We start from the raw sequence: 21,698 nt of genomic DNA on the forward strand, positions 1-21,698 counted from the left end.
ATCCAAGAGCCGCGGCTCCTGGATACCCGATGTTTACATTAGAAACCAGCTTGCTCGCTGGTCCTGATCGCTGGAGGGGCTGTCTATGTGACAGCTCACCAGCGATCAGCCTAACGATGTCCCAACAATCCCATCCATGTCAGATCGTTGGTGGGATCGCTGGGACATCGTTATGTGTAACGGGGCGTTAACCGTTACACAGATATCTCTACCCTGTGCCAGTCATTGCACAGGTTGCCCATCCACTATAGGGTCCAATATAGACTTAACACTTTCACCCACAAATTGCTCCATGGTTCAGTACCACCCTACATCTCCTCCCTTATCTCTGTCTATCATCCTACTGTACTGCTAATGACCTAACATCCTCAAAAATACGAACGTCCCCACTTCTGCCTCCAAGACTTCACTTGTGCTGCGCTATTTCTCTGGAATACACCGTCCAGAACTATTTGATTAATTCCTACTATTCACAATCTTAAGTGTGGCTTCTTTGATCTTCCTAAATTTTCCTCAGAATGTGATCCCTCATAGCATCTGTTTACACCCCTCCATGCACTTAGTAGCCGTGTCTGTACTCATACGTATCACCTGTATGAGCAGCCATTGGCTCATGCAGCGTTATGTGTATACTCTATTATATTGATGGCTGGACCATACAATACCAGCACTTTCTACCATTCAACTTTGGTGTCCCCCGATTTCCTCATAGACTAAGCTGGCGAGCAGGACCCTCACTCCTCCTGGTATCCTCAGTGTTATTCTTAGGCCGGTTTCACATTTGCGGTTGAGTCCGCAGCGTTTGATGCGCATACATCTGCATGTGTCCTGCGTACCTATCTTTAACATGGGGTACGCAGGGACATGCGTTTGCATGTGTTCGGGTGCGTTGTTTCGCGGCATGCGGCGGGGCGCAGCGAATGCATCGTGTTGCAATTTTTGTGGCGTCAAATATCCTCATGCGGATGGCGTGCGTAAACAAAAAACTTTGGGCGTAGCTTGTGTAAATTCAAAATTCGCCGGGAAATAGCATTTGCCTATCGTCCGCTACAGCATGCTTGCGTTTGCATACGTTTTTGCATGCATTTATGGACGATACGCTGCGGCCTCACACGCAAATGTGAACCTAGCCTTACCTCTGAGTTGTGAAGTTCTGCAGAATATCAAATAGAATTATTACAGCATCCAAAGCTCTGCACAAAATGTGACTCCATCCACTGCGTGTTATTCCTGCACAGGAAACGCATGTTTCTGGATTTCACCCCTTTATCTCCAGGGGAATCCCTCCAGTCACACCACTGCCCGCTGTTGGTTCATGTTTCTGCAGATAATAATGCACGTGGAAATACACGAATAAGGGGTTGGTTTCAGGTTACAGACGTGTATAAAATCTGCACTGAATCCACGACGTGTGAACACGGCCTATAGAATAGTTCTTGTGGTAATGAACACTGAACCATTGCTTATGGGGCTGGCGGGCACTCAGGCTGTTTAGGGTACGTGCACACGGTGTGGATTCTGCTGCGGATCTGGAGCGTTTCAGGCTCTGCGGGTCCGCAGCAGATTTAGGTGCGTTGTACAGTACCATTGTTTTCAACTGTAAACTGGAAAACGCAGTGCACATGCTGTGGATTTTTCCGCGGTTTACAATCCGCAGCATGTCAATTCTTTAGTGCAGAAACGCTGCGGTTTCACACCTCATCCATTATGAGGTGTAAAACCGCAGGCAAAACCGCAGATTAGTCCTGCGGATTTATCTGCGGTTTTCACTACAGAATCCGCAGAGGCAAAAAACTCCGTGTGCACATAGCCTTATGGTGTGTGCACACGCTGCGGATTCTGCGGATTTCTGCTGCGTTGTACAGTACCTTTATACCCTGTGGGAAAAAAAAAACGCTGTGCAGACACTGTGAAATTTTCCGTGCGGATTTGCTGCGGTTTCAAAACCACAGAAAGAATTGACATGTCAATTCTTTGTGTGGATTCCGCTGCGGTTTGCCATCTCCTCCATTGAGATGAAAAACCGCAGGGCAATCCGCAGGTAAAACCGCAGGTCTTTTGACCTGCAGATTTACCTGCGGATTTTACAAAATCCGCGTGGCCAAATCTGCATTCTGCAGCGTGTGCACATAGCCTAAGGGTATGTGCACACGCTGCGGCTCCGCAGCAGTTTTAGCTGCGGTGTACAGTATCATTCAAATGAATGGTAAACAAAAACCGCTGTGTAGACGGTGCGGATAAATCCGCGCGGATTTCCTGCGGTTTTGAAACCGCAGAAAGAATTGACATGTCAATTCTTTCTGCGGAATCCGCAGCGGTTTCCTATCTCCACCATTGTGGAGATGGTGAATCCGCAGGACCAAACCGCAGATAATCCGCAGGTCTTTTGACCTGCGGATTTTACAAAATCTGCGCTGCCAAATCTGCACCCCATTCCGCAGCGTGTGCACGTTGCAGATTCAGCTGCGGGTTTTTCCGCGCGGATCCGCAGGTAAAGTGACCTGCGGTTTTCCTGCGGATTAGCCTGCGGTTTTGCCCTGTGGTTTCACACCTCTACTATGTTAAAGGTGGGAAACCGCCCAAACAATTGACATGCTGCGGAAAAAAAAACAGCATGAGCACAGCGGTTTTGAAAACCCATAGGGTTACATAGTACTGTACCATGTCTGCGGAACTGCTGCGTTTCCGCAGGGCCAAAACCGCTGCGGTAACGCAGCAGAATCCGCAACGTGTGCACACAGCAGGGGCGCTCAGAGATCATGGCGCACCACTTGGCGTTACTATGGCTGCACTTGTGAAGGTAACACCTCATACAGCTTTAGGAACAGTGTTGAAGGGCAGGGATGCCACGTCATGAGTCAGGACCGACTGTCATTTTTCTGTTACGGAGTCGGACACAAGGAACAGTTCTCACAGGAAACCCACAGAGCCCGAAATCCACAAGTCACGTGACCGTTCCCCTCAGTTGTAAACAGTACACCAGTGACGTCCTGCCAGTAGCTAACATGGCCGCCGCGCTGCCTGACGTGCGGTGACTCCTCCCGCTCTCCCCTTCATTCAAGGCTTAGATCCCGCAAGGACGTCCAGTCTGCTGCCCGCGCTATAGGCAGTGGCCGGACGTCCGTGCCGCTGGTACCGAGATCGGACGGGTGGCGAAGTGTCTGCTCGTGTCACGTCTGGGAGTGCAGCCCCCAGTCCAGGGCCAGTGGGGGTATCGGGAACGCCCCCTCCAGCTCACAGAGCCCGGGACCCCCGCACTGACATGGCGGCGCCGCTCGCACAGTTTGACGAGGACTGGCAGGACTTCTATGAGTTCCGTCCTCCGCCCTCTTCTCCCGGGACGAAGAACCGTCTGGATCATGTGAACTCCAACTCCCCCGGTCCGTGTCCCGGAGCTGATCCCCCCGTGGGCGGCCGGAGCTCCTTGGAAGACCTGACGGAGCTGGACAACAACTTCACGGGTGACATCATGGGGGGCTTCAAGTCTATGGAGGATCTGGTCAACGACTTTGACGAGAAGCTGACGGTGTGTTTCCGCAACTACAGCACCGACACCGGGCACATAGCACCGGTCCGGCCCATCACCGAGGACGGCGTCATGAAGGAGGACGAGTGAGTGCCGGGGCAGTCCAAACTTATGGGGGCACCAGATCACCACTACATAGTGCCCGGAATAGTGACCTCATATAGCAGTTCGAATTTAACCACAGATCACAGTGCCGTGGGTATATGCTGCCCCTTGGTGACGACTGGCAGTGCCGTGGGTATATGCTGTGCCGTGGGTATATGCTGCCCCGTGGTGACGACTGGCAGTGCCGTGGGTATATGCTGCCCCGTGGTGACGACTGGCAGTGCCGTGGGTATATGCTGCCCCGTGGTGACGACTGGCAGTGCCGTGGGTATATGCTGCCCCGTGGTGACGACTGGCAGTGCCGTGGGTATATGCTGCCCCGTGGTGACGACTGGCAGTGCCGTGGGTATATGCTGCCCCGTGGTGACGACTGGCAGTGCCGTGGGTATATGCTGCCCCGTGGTGACGACTGGCAGTGCCGTGGGTATATGCTGCCCCGTGGTGACGACTGGCAGTGCCGTGGGTATATGCTGCCCCGTGGTGACGACTGGCAGTGCCGTGGGTATATGCTGCCCCGTGGTGACGACTGGCAGTGCCGTGGGTATATGCTGCCCCGTGGTGACGGCTGGCAGTGCCGTGGGTATATGCTGCCCCGTGGTGACGGCTGGCAGTGCCGTGGGTAGATGCTGCCCCGTGGTGACGGCTGGCAGTGCCGTGGGTAGATGCTGCCCCGTGGTGACGGCTGGCAGTGCCGTGGGTAGATGCTGCCCCGTGGTGACGGCTGGCAGTGCCGTGGGTAGATGCTGCCCCGTGGTGACGGCTGGCAGTGCCGTGGGTAGATGCTGCCCCGTGGTGACGGCTGGCAGTGCCGTGGGTAGATGCTGCCCCGTGGTGACGGCTGGCAGTGCCGTGGGTAGATGCTGCCCCGTGGTGACGGCTGGCAGTGCCGTGGGTAGATGCTGCCCCGTGGTGACGGCTGGCTGTGCCGTGGGTAGATGCTGCCCCGTGGTGACGGCTGGCTGTGCCGTGGGTAGATGCTGCCCCGTGGTGACGGCTGGCTGTGCCGTGGGTAGATGCTGCCCCGTGGTGACGGCTGGCTGTGCCGTGGGTAGATGCTGCCCCGTGGTGACGGCTGGCTGTGCCGTGGGTAGATGCTGCCCCGTGGTGACGGCTGGCTGTGCCGTGGGTAGATGCTGCCCCGTGGTGACGGCTGGCTGTGCCGTGGGTAGATGCTGCCCCGTGGTGACGGCTGGCTGTGCCGTGGGTAGATGCTGCCCCGTGGTGACGGCTGGCTGTGCCGTGGGTAGATGCTGCCCCGTGGTGACGGCTGGCTGTGCCGTGGGTAGATGCTGCCCCGTGGTGACGGCTGGCTGTGCCGTGGGTAGATGCTGCCCCGTGGTGACGGCTGGCTGTGCCGTGGGTATATACCACGGCTGGCAGTGCCGTGGGTATATACCACGACTGGAAGTGCCGTGGGTATATACCACGACTGGAAGTGCCGTGCGTATATGCTGCCCCGTGGTGACTGGCTGTGCCTTGCGTATATACTGGCCCGTGGTGACGACTGGCTGTGCCTTGCGTATATGCTGGCCCGTGGTGACGACTGGCTGTGCCGTGCGTATATGCTGGCCCGTGGTGACGACTGGCTGTGCCGTGCGTATATGCTGGCCCGTGGTGACGACTGGCTGTGCCGTGCGTATATGCTGGCCCGTGGTGACGACTGGCTGTGCCGTGCGTATATGCTGGCCCGTGGTGACGACTGGCTGTGCCGTGCGTATATGCTGGCCCGTGGTGACGACTGGCTGTGCCGTGCGTATATGCTGGCCCGTGGTGACGACTGGCTGTGCCGTGCGTATATGCTGGCCCGTGGTGACGACTGGCTGTGCCGTGCGTATATGCTGGCCCGTGGTGACGACTGGCTGTGCCGTGCGTATATGCTGGCCCGTGGTGACGACTGGCTGTGCCGTGCGTATATGCTGGCCCGTGGTGACGACTGGCTGTGCCGTGCGTATATGCTGGCCCGTGGTGACGACTGGCTGTGCCGTGCGTATATGCTGGCCCGTGGTGACGACTGGCTGTGCCGTGCGTATATGCTGGCCCGTGGTGACGACTGGCTGTGCCGTGCGTATATGCTGGCCCGTGGTGACGACTGGCTGTGCCGTGCGTATATGCTGGCCCGTGGTGACGACTGGCTGTGCCGTGAGTATATGCTGGCCCGTGGTGACGACTGGCTGTGCCGTGCGTATATGCTGGCCCGTGGTGACGACTGGCTGTGCCGTGCGTATATGCTGGCCCGTGGTGACGACTGGCTGTGCCGTGCTTAAATACTGCCCGGTGGTGGCGACTCGCAGTGCCGTGCGTATGTACTGCCCCGTGGCGATGCCGTATATATGTCATAGCTCGATTTGATCCGGCGACCTGTTGCTGCGTGGTCGGTTACTCTGCCTGCTGAGAAATTGCCCTTTCCTCCCTGTTCAAATGCTGATGGTTTATATGGTCTTTTGTTTTCCTTTCTTGGTTTGCTTTTCTCCATGTGTTTCTCTTTTTCCCATTTTTTTTTGTTTTGCCCTATCACATTCTGTTGTGAGATTTTATTTGTTCACCCTTCACTGCACTTCCTTGCTGGCTATACATCTTGGTGGATGTGTGTTCAGTAGTCCCAGCCCTTCAGCTAAGGTATTTACCTTGCTTTATCTCCAGTTGTATTCTTACAACAAGTTTGTTTTGCTTTTCCTATGACCTTTTCTTTTTACCACTGTTGGGTTTCTGGAAGGTTGCTTGTTCCTTTTATTTTTGGGTGTCCTTAGTTTTCCCTCTCTACCCTATATGAATATGACGTAGGTTATCGTATCTATTTTCACCCTTTTTCCCTTGATGGCACTGTGTTATGACTTACCCTAATTTGTGAGGAACCAGAGGGAATGTGTACATGTTGCGGTTTTGCTGCTGTGGATCCAATGCAGATTGGCTAGTGATTTACAGTACGTACAATGTACCGTATATCCTCGTGTATAAAAAGTATTGACTCATGTATAATCCTAGGGTGGAATCCATAGACTATGCCCCCCCCCCATATGCTGCTCCATAGACTATGCCCCCCCCATATGCTGCTCCATAGACTATGCCCCCCCCATATGCTGCTCCATAGACTATGCCCCCCCCATATGCTGCTCCATAGACTATGCCCCCCCATATGCTGCTCCATAGACTATGACCCCCCCATATGCTGCTCCATAGACTATGACCCCCCCATATGCTGCTCCATAGACTATGACCCCCCATATGCTGCTCCATAGACTGACCCCCCATATGCTGCTCCATAGACTGACCCCCCATATGCTGCTCCATAGACTGACCCCCCATATGCTGCTCCATAGACTGACCCCCCATATGCTGCTCCATAGACTGACCCCCCATATGCTGCTCCATAGACTGACCCCCCATATGCTGCTCCATAGACTGACCCCCCATATGCTGCTCCATAGACTGACCCCCCATATGCTGCTCCATAGACTGACCCCCCATATGCTGCTCCATAGACTATGACCCCCCCATATGCTGCTCCATAGACTATGACCCCCCATATGCTGCTCCATAGACTATGACCCCCCCATATGCTGCTCCATAGACTATGACCCCCCCCATATGCTGCTCCATAGACTATGACCCCCCCCATATGCTGCTCCATAGACTATGACCCCCCCATATGCTGCTCCATAGACTATGACCCCCCCATATGCTGCTCCATAGACTATGACCCCCCCATATGCTGCTCCATAGACTATGACCCCCCCATATGCTGCTCCATAGACTATGACCCCCCCATATGCTGCTCCATAGACTATGCCCCCCCCATATGCTGCTCCATAGACTATGACCCCCCATATGCTGTTCCATAGACTATGACCCCCCATATGCTGTTCCATAGACTATGACCCCCCATATGCTGCTCCATAGACTATGACCCCCCATATGCTGCTCCATAGACTATGACCCCCCATATGCTGCTCCATAGACTATGACCCCCCATATGCTGCTCCATAGACTGACCCCCCCCCATATGCTGCTCCATAGACTGACCCCCCCATATGCTGCTCCATAGACTGACCCCCCCCCATATGCTGCTCCATAGACTGACCCCCCCATATGCTGCTCCATAGACTGACCCCCCCATATGCTGCTCCATAGACTGACCCCCCCCATATGCTGCTCCATAGACTGACCCCCCCATATGCTGCTCCATAGACTGACCCCCCCATATGCTGCTCCATAGACTGACCCCCCCATATGCTGCTCCATAGACTGACCCCCCCATATGCTGCTCCATAGACTGACCCCCCCATATGCTGCTCCATAGACTGACCCCCCCCATATGCTGCTCCATAGACTGACCCCCCCCATATGCTGCTCCATAGACTGACCCCCCCCATATGCTGCTCCATAGACTATGACCCCCCCCATATGCTGCTCCATAGACTGACCCCCCCATATGCTGCTCCATAGACTGACCCCCCCATATGCTGCTCCATAGACTGACCCCCCCCATATGCTGCTCCATAGACTGACCCCCCCCATATGCTGCTCCATAGACTGACCCCCCCCATATGCTGCTCCATAGACTGACCCCCCCCATATGCTGCTCCATAGACTGACCCCCCCCCATATGCTGCTCCATAGACTGACCCCCCCCCATATGCTGCTCCATAGACTGACCCCCCCCATATGCTGCTCCATAGACTGACCCCCCCCATATGCTGCTCCATAGACTGACCCCCCCATATGCTGCTCCATAGACTGACCCCCCCATATGCTGCTCCATAGACTGACCCCCCCCATATGCTGCTCCATAGACTGACCCCCCCCATATGCTGCTCCATAGACTGACCCCCCCATATGCTGCTCCATAGACTATGACCCCCCCCATATGCTGCTCCATAGACTGACCCCCCCATATGCTGCTCCATAGACTGACCCCCCCATATGCTGCTCCATAGACTGACCCCCCCCATATGCTGCTCCATAGACTGACCCCCCCATATGCTGCTCCATAGACTGACCCCCCCATATGCTGCTCCATAGACTGACCCCCCCATATGCTGCTCCATAGACTGACCCCCCCCATATGCTGCTCCATAGACTGACCCCCCCATATGCTGCTCCATAGACTGACCCCCCCCATATGCTGCTCCATAGACTATGACCCCCCCCATATGCTGCTCCATAGACTATGACCCCCCCCATATGCTGCTCCATAGACTATGACCCCCCCCATATGCTGCTCCATAGACTATGACCCCCCCCCATATGCTGCTCCATAGACTATGACCCCCCCCATATGCTGCTCCATAGACTATGACCCCCCCCATATGCTGCTCCATAGACTATGCCCCAAATGCTGCCAAAAAAAAAGCCATACTCGCCTCTCCTGGGTCCATCACCACTGTCTGCTGCTTCTTGTGTCAGTGACTGTTCAGCCAGCAGATTGGCGGCGCGCACTAACCTCGTCACTGCGCCCCCTGCTGCCTAAACGTCACGGACACAGGATGCAGCAGAGACAGCGGTGAGCAGCGATGGACCGGGGGACAGGTGAATATCGCTATACTCACCCATCCTGCTGCGGTCTCTGCAGCCTCGCTTCTCCACTGTCTCCCTTCCTATCTTCAGCGGTCACGTGGTACCGCTCATTACACTCATGAATATGCGCATATTCATGAGTGTAATGAGCGGTACCACATGACTGCTGAAGACAGGAATGGAGACAGTAGAGAAGCGAGGCTGCAGAGACCGCAGCAGGACAGGTAAGTATGATCTCTGACACCCCCGCTCCCCCTCCCCCGCCAACCCCCAGGTATATGACCCGTGTATAAGCCGAGAGGGGGGGGACTTTCAGCACCAAAAAATGGGCTGAAAATCTTGGCTTATACACGAATATATACGGTAATTCTATGTGGAAAAAAAACCCGCTGTGCACATGCTGCATAAATCCGTGCAGAAACGCAGCGGTTTATTTTCCACAGCATGTCAATTCTTTGTGTGGATTCCACAGCGTTTTTACACCCATTCCATTATAGGAATCCGCAGGTATAAAAATGCATGCAAAATCCACAGGAAATCCGCATAAACGCGCGGATTCTGCCAAAATATGTAGATTCTGAGTGGAAAATTCCGCTCTACAATCCGCAACGTGTGCACATGCCCTAACAAGAAGCCCTTGACAGCCTTTTAGGGAGTTAGGTGCAAGGTGGTATTTTCAGTTGTGCCATCAGGGCCTTCCTAGTCTGTACAGAGACCAGTTCGGGGCAGGTGTGGCATTTCCCATTTGTGTGTACATGTTCATAACAATATATTTGCACTTAGTGATAACTCACAGTACCTTATATTCTGCCACATAGTGATAACACAGTACTGTATATAGTGCCGGATAGAGACAACTCGCAGTGGTGTATTCAGTGCCACATAGTGATAACTCTTAGTGGCGTGTATGCTGCCACACAGCCATGAGTCGTAGTCCCAGCTCTGTAGCTTAGCGGTACATACTGAAACAGTGTAGTGAAATACATTAATGGCCAGAAGTTTTCACACTGACAAAATTGCTTCATTGTGTTTAGTTTTTAGATATTTTTCTGGTTACTGAAGTACAATAATTAACATTTTATGCGTTTTTGCACTTTTCTTGACAAATATTTTCCCTTGCCCATGACAGCACCGCACATGAGAGAAGGCATCCGCTCCCAGGAACAGGAAACCTGCAGCAGAGATAAAAGAAAGGGGCGGAACCTCTCCTCAGTTTTAGGTTTCCTGTTCCTGCGGGTGGATGCCTGCGGCAGGCCTACGCACCTTCCAGGGTGATCTCCCACTGATGTGTCCGGTCAGGACTCAGGAGGCCGAGGTCCGGGTAGGGGGAAAGGTCAGCTGGACACGGTCGCGCGCGCCTGTAACCCCAGCTGAGGGGGGGCTGTCAGTGCCGCGGTCATCCCCCTCCGCTGGACTCCCCGTCACACGTCGGAGGAAGCTGGTGTGCTGGACACATCCGGGAGGGAGCTGATCCAGGAGCGCGCACACCGCCCCCCCCCCCATATAAAGTAACGGGACGCACTCAGGCGGCGGCAGCTGGAAGCATGGCAGACCCCGCAACTGAGGTGCGCACAACAGAAGATCCAGAGGCTACCGTGGTACCCAACGGGTGGGTGAGTGCCTTTGTAAGGCAAAACTGTGTGGGTAATGACGCCCTTTATATCATGTCTCCCCTAGGCAAAAAAGGCCACCTCCAAAGAAAAAAAACAAAGCTTGTGCTTTGTGCAAGAAAAATCTCCCTAAGGCTATGTGCACACGTTGCAGATTTTGCTGCGTTTCCGCAGCGTTTTTGGCCCTGCGGAAATGCAGCAGTTCCGCAGACATGGTACAGTACCATGTTAGCCTATGGCATTTCAAATCCGCTGTGCTCACGCTGCGTTTTTTTCCACACGGTTTTGCTGCGGTTTACAAACCGCAGCATGTCAATTCTTTGTGCGGATTCCGCAGCGGTTTCACACCTTTAACATAGTAGAGGTGTGAAATCGCAGGGCTAATCCGCAGATAAACCGCAGGTCACTTTACAATCAATCAATCAAATTTATTATCGCCAAGTACATATTACATATATACAAGGAATTCTTTGTGGCAAAGAGGCAACATAATATATAACAACAGATACAACAAGTAACATCTAACAAGACAGATACAGTATATAGTCTACACATGACGATTTAATTGTTGAACAGAGAGTGGATAGAAGCTGTTCATATGGCGGTTGGTACTGCATTTGGGGACTCTGAAGCGACGTCCTGAAGGGAGTAGTTGGAATGAGGAGTGTCCCGGGTGAGAGGGATCGGATGAAATTTTCAATGCGTGGGATCGAATACTCTTATCATAAAGATCCTGGATTTTAGGCAGGGGGGAGCCTATAATTCTCTCTGCTGTTCTGAAAGTCCTTTGTAAGCGGAGTTTGTCATGCGCAGTGGCTCCCCCATACCAGACTATCAGAGAGGAACAAATCACAGATCTGATGACAGCATTAAAGAATAAGATCAGCAGATTCTTAGACAAACCATATCTTTTCAGCTGACGCAGGAAGAACATCCTCTGTTGTGCTTTTCTTATAACAGCATCCACGTTTTTCCCCCATTTAAGATCATGAGAGATGATAACACCAAGGAATTTGGTCTCTGTGACCCTAAGAACCACTTCGTCATGGATGTAGATTGGAAGTATCTCATGTTGATCTTTCCTAAAATCCACAACCATCTCAGCAGTTTTTTTTAGTGTTGAGTACAAGATTATTGGCTTTACACCAGTCACATATTCTTTCCACCTCACTCCGATACAAGTCTTCAGCATTTCCCCTGATGAGACCAATCAGTGTCATATCATCGGCAAATTTCAAGATTTTTACTGAGTCTGCTGAAGAGATGCAATCATTCGTATAGAGAGAAAACAGTAACGGGGACAAAACACACCCCTGAGGTGCCCCGATGTTTGTGACCAAGGTGTCCGAAGTGAATGGTCCAACTTTTACACTCTATCCTGGCTGTCAGGAAGTTATAAATCCACAAGCATAAGTTGAGAGGGACTCCAAGAGCTACCATTTTCTTATGAAGTAAATTCGGATCATGGTATTGAACGCTGAGCTAAAGTCCATGAAAAGAATCCGGACATATGAGTGCCGTTCATCTGTATGATCCAAAATGTACTTCAGTGCCAGATTGACAGTGTCGTTTGCCGAACGATTCTCCTTATAGGCAAACTGAAGCGGGTCCCATAGCTTCTGCGTGAATTTTATCAGGTGGGACATCATAATTCTTTCGAAGACTTTCATAGCTACAGATGTGAGTGCTACTGGTCTATAGTCGTTCAACTCAGAGGATCCCACTTTCTTGGGGACAGGGATAATTGTGGAATTTTTCCAACACTGAGGTACAACGCACTCTTTCAGAGACACATTGTATATATTTGTCAGTATAGGGGCAAGCTGGGTAGCACATACTTTCAGACACATTGGAGATACACCATCAGGGCCAGGTGCCTTTTTGACCTTAAGTCCCTTCAGGATGCGTATCACCTCTGCCTCGGAGATCACTACTTGGGTGTTGCACAATGAATGATCTTTATATGAACAGACTGAGGAGCTTAGCGATGAATAGCCACTGTGTGTAGAGCTTGCCTCAAATCTGCAGTAGAATTCATTTAACTCTGCTGCCAGACTTCTGCTGGGGTTCACTATAGTGGGGTGGCTTTTATAATTGGTGACCTCTCTTAATCCTCTCCATGCAGATCTAGTATCTTTTGATGAGAACCTTTCCTCCAGAATCTTTGCATACTCGTGTTTGGCTAACTTGATCTCTTTAGATAGCGAGTTCCTAAGTTTCTTGAATTCAGTAATATCGCCTGCTTTATAAGCCTCCTCTTTTCTCTGCGGTTTTACCTGCGGATCCGCGCGGAAAAACCCGCAAGTGAATCCGCAGCGTGTGCACATAGCCTTAAGCATACGACAAGCGACTGTGTCGCTCATGTATTAGGAAAACAGCGGCTGAAGGATCACCATCCCTACTCCAGAATATAAGAAACATTATCCGGGATGAGGTCACAACCACTGTAAAGGAGCAGTTAAAAACTGCGCTCAGCGCCGTCAAACCCACCCCACCCCCACCTGCAGAGACCCAAATGGATGACGACTCCGATGAAGAGCTGAGGGAGTTAGGGTCCTCTGGTGACTCCGACCTGGACTCCTCGGACGAGGAGGAAGGTCAACCTTATTTTCTATCCGAGGACATCGGAAAATTACTTAAACTGGTTAGATCTACCATGGGGGTGGAAACGCCTAAAGAGCCATGTACAGTACAGGACTCTCTGTTCAGTAATTTAGAGGTAAAGAAATGTAGAGTTTTCAAGATAATTTGCTAAATTTAATAAAAAGGAGTGGAAAAAGCCCAACAAAAAGATGTCCATACCACAAGCAATTAAACGGAAATAGCCGTTTGATGAAGAGGTATGTGAAAAATGGGAAAAAGCTCCTAGACTGGATGCTGCTATCGCCAGTACCTCTAGAGGGATAGCCCTGCTATTTGAAGACATGGGCGCCATAAAAAGGACCCCCTCGACAAAAAAGCGGATGCTTTTTTTAAAATCTTCCTGGGAGGCCTCAGCATGGTCATTTAAACCTGGAGTAGCTGCCACTTGCATAGCACGTGCTATGGTCAAGTGGTTAGAAGAACTCGGTGACCAGATAAAAAATAAATGCCCAAGGGAACGGCTGCTAGAAGCAATACCTTCCCTTCAGAAAGCGGCAAGATTCCTGGCAGATGCTGCAGTGGACTCCAACCGAGGTGCCGCCCGTGCATGCGCCCTTACTAACTCAGGTCGCAGAGCGCTATGGCTAAAAAATTGGGCTGCAGACTTCCAGTCTAAGGTCAAGCTCTGTGCAGTCCCATGTGAGGGACAATACCTCTTCGGAAAGGCGCTAGACGAAATATTAGAGAAAGAGTCAGATAAAAAGAAACGGTTCCCACCACCCCCCCGTCTCTAGGCGCCGTTGGGGGGACGCCCGCTCGTCCTTTCGTGGGGCAGGGAATAGAGGGGGCCGCTCGGACGATAGATCCATACGGAGCAGACCCTGGAGAGACAGGAAGGAAAAGGGGTTCCTCTTTAGTTAAACCACCCCAAAGTCCGACACCAAACACCAATGACGCCAGGATGGCGGTGTGGGGGGGGGGGGGGGACTTCGTTTTTTTGTTCACCAGTGGACAGCTTTACCCACCTCAGAATAGGTAATCAATTTATTAGCAGAAGGTCTGCGACTAAGCTGTCGCAGCTCCCAACCCCAACGAATAAAAATTACCCATGTCGCCAAAAAGAAACAGGCCACGTTAGAGAGGGAAGTACAGCTGCTCATACAAAAGGAGGTGTTAGTAGAAGTACCACACCACCAAATAGGAAGGGGATTTTACAGCACCCTGTTCCTCACGCCAAAGCCGCATGGCTCGCTGAGAACAATATTCAACTTAAGAGCATTGAACCAGTATATCAGAGTGGAGAGCTTCAAGATGGAAACTCTAAAATCGGCAATAGGGCTACTTGACCCAGACTGCTACATGGCGGTAATAGATCTGACCGATGCTTACTACCATGTGCCCATATAGGAAGGACATCAGCAATACCTAAGGTTGGTGGTGGAGATTGCTCAGGTCCCCACCTTCAGTATCAATGCCTTCCCTTAGGAGTGTCAGTGGCCCCTCGCATATTCACAAAGATAATTTCAGAGATGGCATCCTTTGTGAGAAAACAAAACATACTGCTAGTACCCTATTTGGACGATTTCCTCGTAGTTGGGAACAACGAAGAAAATTGTCGAGAGGCAGTTACAAAAGTGTTAGAGATACTAACCAAAGTGGGCTGGATGATAAACTTAAAAAAATCAAGATTAATTCCAGTCCAGAGACAAGAATTCCTCAGAATTCAATTAGATTCCGTCAAACAGCAATGTGTCCTCCCAGAAAGGAAGATTTGGACCATTCATCAAAAAATACAACAAATACATTCTGGTCAGGCCATATCAATAAGAGGGGCGATGTCACTTCTAGGTACCTTAACAGCAACAATCCCGGCGGTCCAGTGGGCACAAAGCCACACAAGAGAATTACAATGGCAGATCTTGGCCGAGCAGGGAAAAGACCCTTGAAACTTAAATCGGAAGATAATCTTGTCACCACAAGTTCAGGACTCATTAAAATGGTGGCTGAGTACCGAAAATTTAAGCAGGGCAGTACTCTGGTCTGTTCAGAACATGGTGGTGCTAACAACGGACGCAAGTCCGTTAGGTTGGGGGGCACACCTAGAGGACCGGATTCTACAGGGCAAATGGGAACCCTCAATAAGTACAGCATCTTCCAATTTAAAAGAACTGGCAGCTGGAAGGCGAGCATTTCTTCAGGCAAAAGAAGTCCAAGGCAAACGTGTTGCAATTTTATCCGACAACAGTATGGCCATAGCCTACATGAACTGGCAAGGGGGTACACGGTCAACTTTGCTGATGACAGAATCCAAAAAATTATTCACGTGGGCAGAAAGCGATCTTTTGTCCCTGACGGGGACACATTTGAAAGGGACAGACCATCTTCTGTCTGACTTCTTAAGCCGGCATATATTACACCAGGGGGAGTCGTCCCTAAATCGGGAAATATTTGGGAAGGTTTGTGCCATCTGGGGCACACCAGAAGTGGACCTATTTGCCACAAGAAGCAATCGGAAAGTAAACAAGTTCTACTCTCTAAACCCAAGAGAACACCCAGAAGGGGTGGATGCACTGCTACACCGCTGGGAATTTCGCCTAGCTTATGCATTTCCCCCGATTCCACTAATCCCAATAGTCCTGAAAAAGATTCGGGAAGACAAGGGATGAGTAATCCTTATCGCGCCCTTCTGGCTAAAAAGGGCATGGTTCACATGGCTCAGACGCATGTCTATCTCGGACCCATGGATCCTCCTGGATATCCCGAATCTCCTACACCAGGGCCCAGTACTACATCCTCAAGTACACAGACTCCATCTCACCGTATGGAGCTTGAGAGGCAAAAGGATTCTCAGGCCCCTTGATGACCACCCTGCTCGCTAGCAGGAAAGAGGTAACCTCAGTCAAGTACCAAAAAATTTGGGAAAGGTTTCTGGAGTTCTCAGGCCGACAGTTATCTGAAACGAGCCAGGAAGTTCCAATAAAGGAAATCCTGAAATTCCTCCAAAAGGGGCTAGAAAAGAGGGTTGTCCACAAGCACCCTGAAGGTGCAAGTATCTGCCCTGGGTGCATTCTTTGACCAAAAACTTGCCGATCACCTGTGGGTCTATAGGTTCATTCGAGCCTCCTTCACAACCAGACCCTCGCAATTACTGCCTAAGGTAGCTCCCTGGGATCTAAATTTAGTATTAAATGCCCTAACATCTCCTCCTTTTGCGCCTATTACTTCCATTTCGGTAAAGGCATTAACATTGAAAACAGTACTCCTGGTTGCCCTGACGTCAGCTTGACGTGTCTGCGAGCTGCAAGCTATCTCTGTAAATCCCCCATATACTACCTTTCTGGATGACCGAGTAATCATAAAAACTGACCCGGCCTTCCTCCTGAAGGTCAATTCCAAATTTCACAGGGACCAGGAAATAATTTTGCCCTCGTTTTGTGCCAACGCAAAATCCCAGGGAGAGCAAACCTTTCATTGCGTGGATGTTAGGCGTTGCCTACTCCAATATATAGAGGTCTCAAAATCATGGCGACAGTCTTCAGCCCTTTTTGTCTCCTTCCAGGCGACAAACAGGGGAAAAAAGGCTTCGAAATCAACCATTGCACGATGGCTACGCATGGCTATTTCACTGGCTTATTCTTCCTCAGGTCAGACTCCCCCACTGGGTGTAACGGCTCACTCTACAAGGGCCATAGCCACATCCTGGGCCGAAAGGGCTAATGCATCTGTAGAACAGATTTGTAAAGCAGCAGTATGGTCTTCACCATCCACTTTTTTCCGTCATTATAGGCTAGATCTTGGGCTCTCAAATCTTGCCTTTGGGAGAAAGGTGTTATCTGCTGGTGTCCCACCAATAGGAGTCTCTTCTATTTCTTCCTCTCATGTACGGTGCTGTCATGGGGAAGGGAAAAAATGATAATTACTTACCGGTAATTTGATTTTCCAGAGCCATGATAGCATCGCATTGATTCCCTCCCTATCTTGGTGATGGTTGTGTGATGCACAAATATATGTACTGTATGTATGATAAAAATATATATAGAAATATAATATATCAAAGAAGGTGAATAATAGTGACTTAATTAAAATAGAAAATACATGTCAACTAAGGCGGTTACCTTGCATACTCTGAAACAAACTGAGGAGAGAGGTGCAACCCCCTTCTTTTATCTCTGCTGCAGATTTCCTGTTTCTGGGGGCGGATGCCTTCTCTCATGTGCGGTGCTGTCATGGCTCTGGAAAATCAAATTACCGGTAAGTAATTATCATTTATCCACTTTACGGAAATACTTAGGGTTGACCCTAATTTTTCATTACTTCTAAATTTCCCCCTGACAATTGGATATCAGCTTCTGGGTCGAATTCTGACTGATGACTGCCCATTCAGTTACCTAATCGGTGCCTTGTTTAACCCCTTTCTGACATCTGACGTACTATCTCGTCCACGGTTCCCGGGCCCCTATGACCGGAGACGGGATAGTATATCATCGCGATCAGCGGAGCTCCCGTGGGGGGGGGCGCCGCTGATCGCGGCCGGGTGTCAGCTGATTATCACAGCTGACACCCGGCACTATGTGTCAGGGGCGGTCACGGATCGGCACGTTAACCCCTGGCACACTGCGATTAAACATGATCGCAGTGTACCGGGGGATTAGAGAAGCATCGGAGGGGGCTCCATCCGTGCTTCCCTGAGACCCCCAGCACAGCGCGATGTGCTACACTGCTCTGGGGGCCTCCTTCCCTGCAGGCCCCCGGATCCAAGATGGCTACGGGGGCCTTTGAGGGCCTGCAGGAAGGCGGCTTCCTCAGGTACGAGGAAGCCTGCTGCAGCGCCTGTCAGATCGTTGATCTGACACAGCGCTGTGTGAAGTGTCAGATCAGCGATCTGACACAAGACAGTGATGTCCCCCCCCCCCCGGGTAAAAAGTAATAAAGTAAAAAAAATAATAATAATGCTTTATCATCATACCGCCGAACAAAAAGTGCAATAACGCACAATCAAAAAGACGGATATAAATAACCATGGTACCGCTGAAAACGTCATCTTGTCCCGCAAAAAACGAGCCGCCACACAGCATCATCAGTGAAAAAATAAGTTATAGCTCGCAGAATAAAGCGATGCAAAAATAATTATTTTTTATATAAAATTGTTTTCATTGCATAAAAGCACCAAAACCAAAAATTAAATCCGGTATCGCTGTAATCGTACTGACCTGAAAATAAAACCGCTTTATCAATTTTACCACACGCGGAACGGTGTAAACGCACCCCCCAAAAGGAATTCATGAAATGCTGGTTTTTGTTCATTCTGAGTCCCAAAAATCGGAATAAAAAGCGATCAAAAAATGTCACGTGCCCAAAAATGGTACCAATAAAAGCATAAACTCGTCCCGCAAAAAATAAGACCTCACATGACTCGGTGGGTCAAAAAATGAAAAATTATAGCTCTGAAAATGTGATGCAAAAACTATTTTTACAATAAAACGTCTTTTAGCGTATGACAGCTGCCAAACATAAACCCGCCATAAATAGTAAATCAAACCCCCCCTTTATCACCCCCTTAGTTAGGGGAAAAATAATAAAATTAGAAAAAATTGCATTTAATTCCATTTTCTCGTTAGGGCTGGGGTTGGGGTGGTTGGGGTGTGGGCTGGGGTTAGAGTTGGAGGTAGAATTGGGGGGGGGGGGGTTTCCACTGTTTAGGCACATCAGGTGCTCTCCAAACGCAACGTGGTGTCTGATCTCAATTCCAGCCAATTCTGCTTTGAAAAAGTCAAACGGTGCTCCTTCCCTTCCAAGCTCTGCCATGCGCCCAAACAGTGGTTTACCCCCACATATGGGGTATCAGCCTACTCAAGACAAATTGTACAACAACTTTTGGGGTCCAATTTCTCCTGCTACTCTTGGGGAAAATAAAAAATTGGGGTCAAAAATATCATTTTTGTGGAAAAAAAATTATTTTTTTATTTTTATGGCTCTACGTTATAAACTTCTGTGAAGCACTTGGGGGTTCAAAGTGCTCACCACACATCTAAATAAGTTCCTTGGGGGGGGGTCTAGTTTCTAAAGTGGGGTCACTTGTGGGGGGTTTCCACAGTTTAGGCACATCAGGGGCTCTCCAAAGGCAACATGACATCCACAGACCATTCCATCAAAGTCTGCATTCTAAAACGTCACTACTTCTCTTCCGAGCCTCGACGTGTGCTCATACAGTAGTTTTCTCCCACATATGGGATATCGGCGTACTCAGGACAAATTGAACAACTTTTGGGGTCCAATTTCTCCAGTTAACCTTGGGAAAATAAAAAAATTGGACTAAAAGATCATGTTTGTGGAAAAAATATGATTTTTTTTATTTTCACGCCCCGGCGTTATAAACTTCTGTGAAGCACTTGGGGGTTCAAAGTGCTCACCACTAGAGATGAGCGACTTTGCCTTTTTTAGGGTCGAGTCGGGTTTCATGAAACCCGACTTTCGCAAAAGTCGGGTCGAACGAAAGCGGCCAACTATAGGGAAAAGTCGGAGGCCGACTGAAACACGAAAACCAATGCAAGTCAATGGGGAAGCAAAGTCGGCAGGGAGTGGAGGACAGTAAACACACCTACAGTGCCCATTTCAATGCCAAAAACATCAATTCTTTTTACTGAAGCTTGTCAGCCTTAATTTACTTCATAATAATAGTTACGCATTGAAAACTGGGGGTTATTTGGCTAAAGTTGTGGGGGGGTAGGGCTGGCTCCAGGTTTTCGCGTGCCCTGGGCCAAAGAGTGTCAGTGCGCCCTTTTAACACATACCTCAATTCATAATGCTCTGATACGGCATAGAAATATAGGTATAGTACAATGACAAATACTTCACTGCTTACATGACTGATCTATTTTAAATTGTACAATAGCTCAAAAAAAGGACAGTATATTACTCCATGCAGTATTATGGCCACCACATTGTGTGCCATACAGAATGAGCCCCATATATTTCTCCATACAGAAAAATTTGTCACATATAATGTTCCATACAGTATATGATGAGCTCCACATAATGCTACAGTATATGATGGTCCCCATGGACGATGTTCCAGTGTATGATGGGCCCAAATAATGCTCCATATATAATGGGCTCCATTTCTAATGAGCCCTGTAAATGCTGATCCAGTGTCTGATGTCCCCCATTTGGAATGCTCCATATATGATGGGCCTCATGGATGATGCTCCAGTGTATGATGGGCCCTAATAATGCTCCATATATAATGGCCTCCATTTCTAATGCTCCAGTGTATAATGAGCCCCGTAAATGCTGCTCCAGTGTCTGATGTCCCGCATTTGTAATGCTCCAGTATATGATGGGCCCCATTTTTAATTAACCCAGGCATGGTATGTGAAAAGAGCTCCATGGAGTAATCTGAAGTGTGTGCTGCCGCATCCTTCACTTTTTGTGTGGGTGAAGGACACAAGGAAAGGGGTTGCTCCTGACCAGAAGCCTGCACTGATGACTCGGTGCTTGCATTTTTTTAAACTTCAGAAGAGGAGGCGATAGAGCTGGAGGCTGTTTATTGCTTAATGTAAGCCAAAAACAGTTCCAGATGCTCCGGCTTTAAAAGCAGTCTACCTACTCCCAGAAAAGGGAGCCTTACAGGCCTTCCAGAGCTACACCATGACGCAGGCTCAACACCTGCCTTAGCTGCTATTGTGTTTGTGGCACTACCAGCAGGTGTACCACCATCAGTACCAGGTGGCCCCCCACGTCCGTGTCCTCTTCCACCATACTTCCTCATGTTTTGGAAAATGGACCCAAAATACCAGCAGATATATGGTACTGTATCAGAAGCGTACAACTCTATACAGTCTAGGGATAACAGTAAATCTCCGTATATATTTCATGAGTCATACACAGACGCTCAGTATAGATTACACAATAAAATAAAAAGTTGAAAAAGGGTACAGTATCACCAGATACAAGGTATATATAGTATAGTGTAAACAATATGAATCTCCGTATATATTTCAGGAGGCAGACAAATGCTCTCAGGCCCAGTATGGATTACACAAGAATATGAAAGGCTGTAAATGGGTAATGTAACACAAGTGTACAGCTGTATACAGTGTTGGGGTAATCTTAAAGCTCCAAATATATTTCCGGAGTAACAGACAGACGTTCACAGGCTCATTATGGATTACACCAGAATCTAAATAGCAAAAAAGTTACTGTATCAGAAGCGTACAGCTGTATACAGTTAGCCAAATTTGAAATCTCGGTTTATATTTCTGGAGTCACCCTCAGACGCTCACTCAGTCTGGGTTTGACCATAATAAAAAATGTTGTAAAAAAGGTAGTGGATAACAAGATAGCAAGTATATATATTATAG

At 49.7% G+C, this 21,698-nt stretch overlaps 1 protein-coding gene across 2 annotated transcripts in view; it reads left to right on the plus strand.

The window, feature by feature from the left end:
• Positions 1-2,992: 2,992 nt before the first annotated feature.
• Positions 2,993-21,698, plus strand: part of FEZ2 (fasciculation and elongation protein zeta 2) — a 96,806-nt gene continuing 78,100 nt past the window's right edge. The window contains exon 1 of one of the 2 annotated variants that reach the window (XM_073557525.1): positions 2,993-3,612. In XM_073557525.1, the coding sequence (XP_073413626.1) occupies positions 3,263-3,612 (350 nt within the window). In that variant the 5' untranslated portion in view covers positions 2,993-3,262. The remainder of the gene's footprint in view (positions 3,613-21,698) is intronic. The other variant, XM_073557526.1, reaches the window with a different exon arrangement.

This window comes from Dendrobates tinctorius, unplaced genomic scaffold, assembly GCF_039654945.1.
Source record: "Dendrobates tinctorius isolate UK_male_01 unplaced genomic scaffold, ASM3965494v1 ptg000250l, whole genome shotgun sequence".
NCBI lineage: Eukaryota > Metazoa > Chordata > Amphibia > Anura > Dendrobatidae > Dendrobates > Dendrobates tinctorius.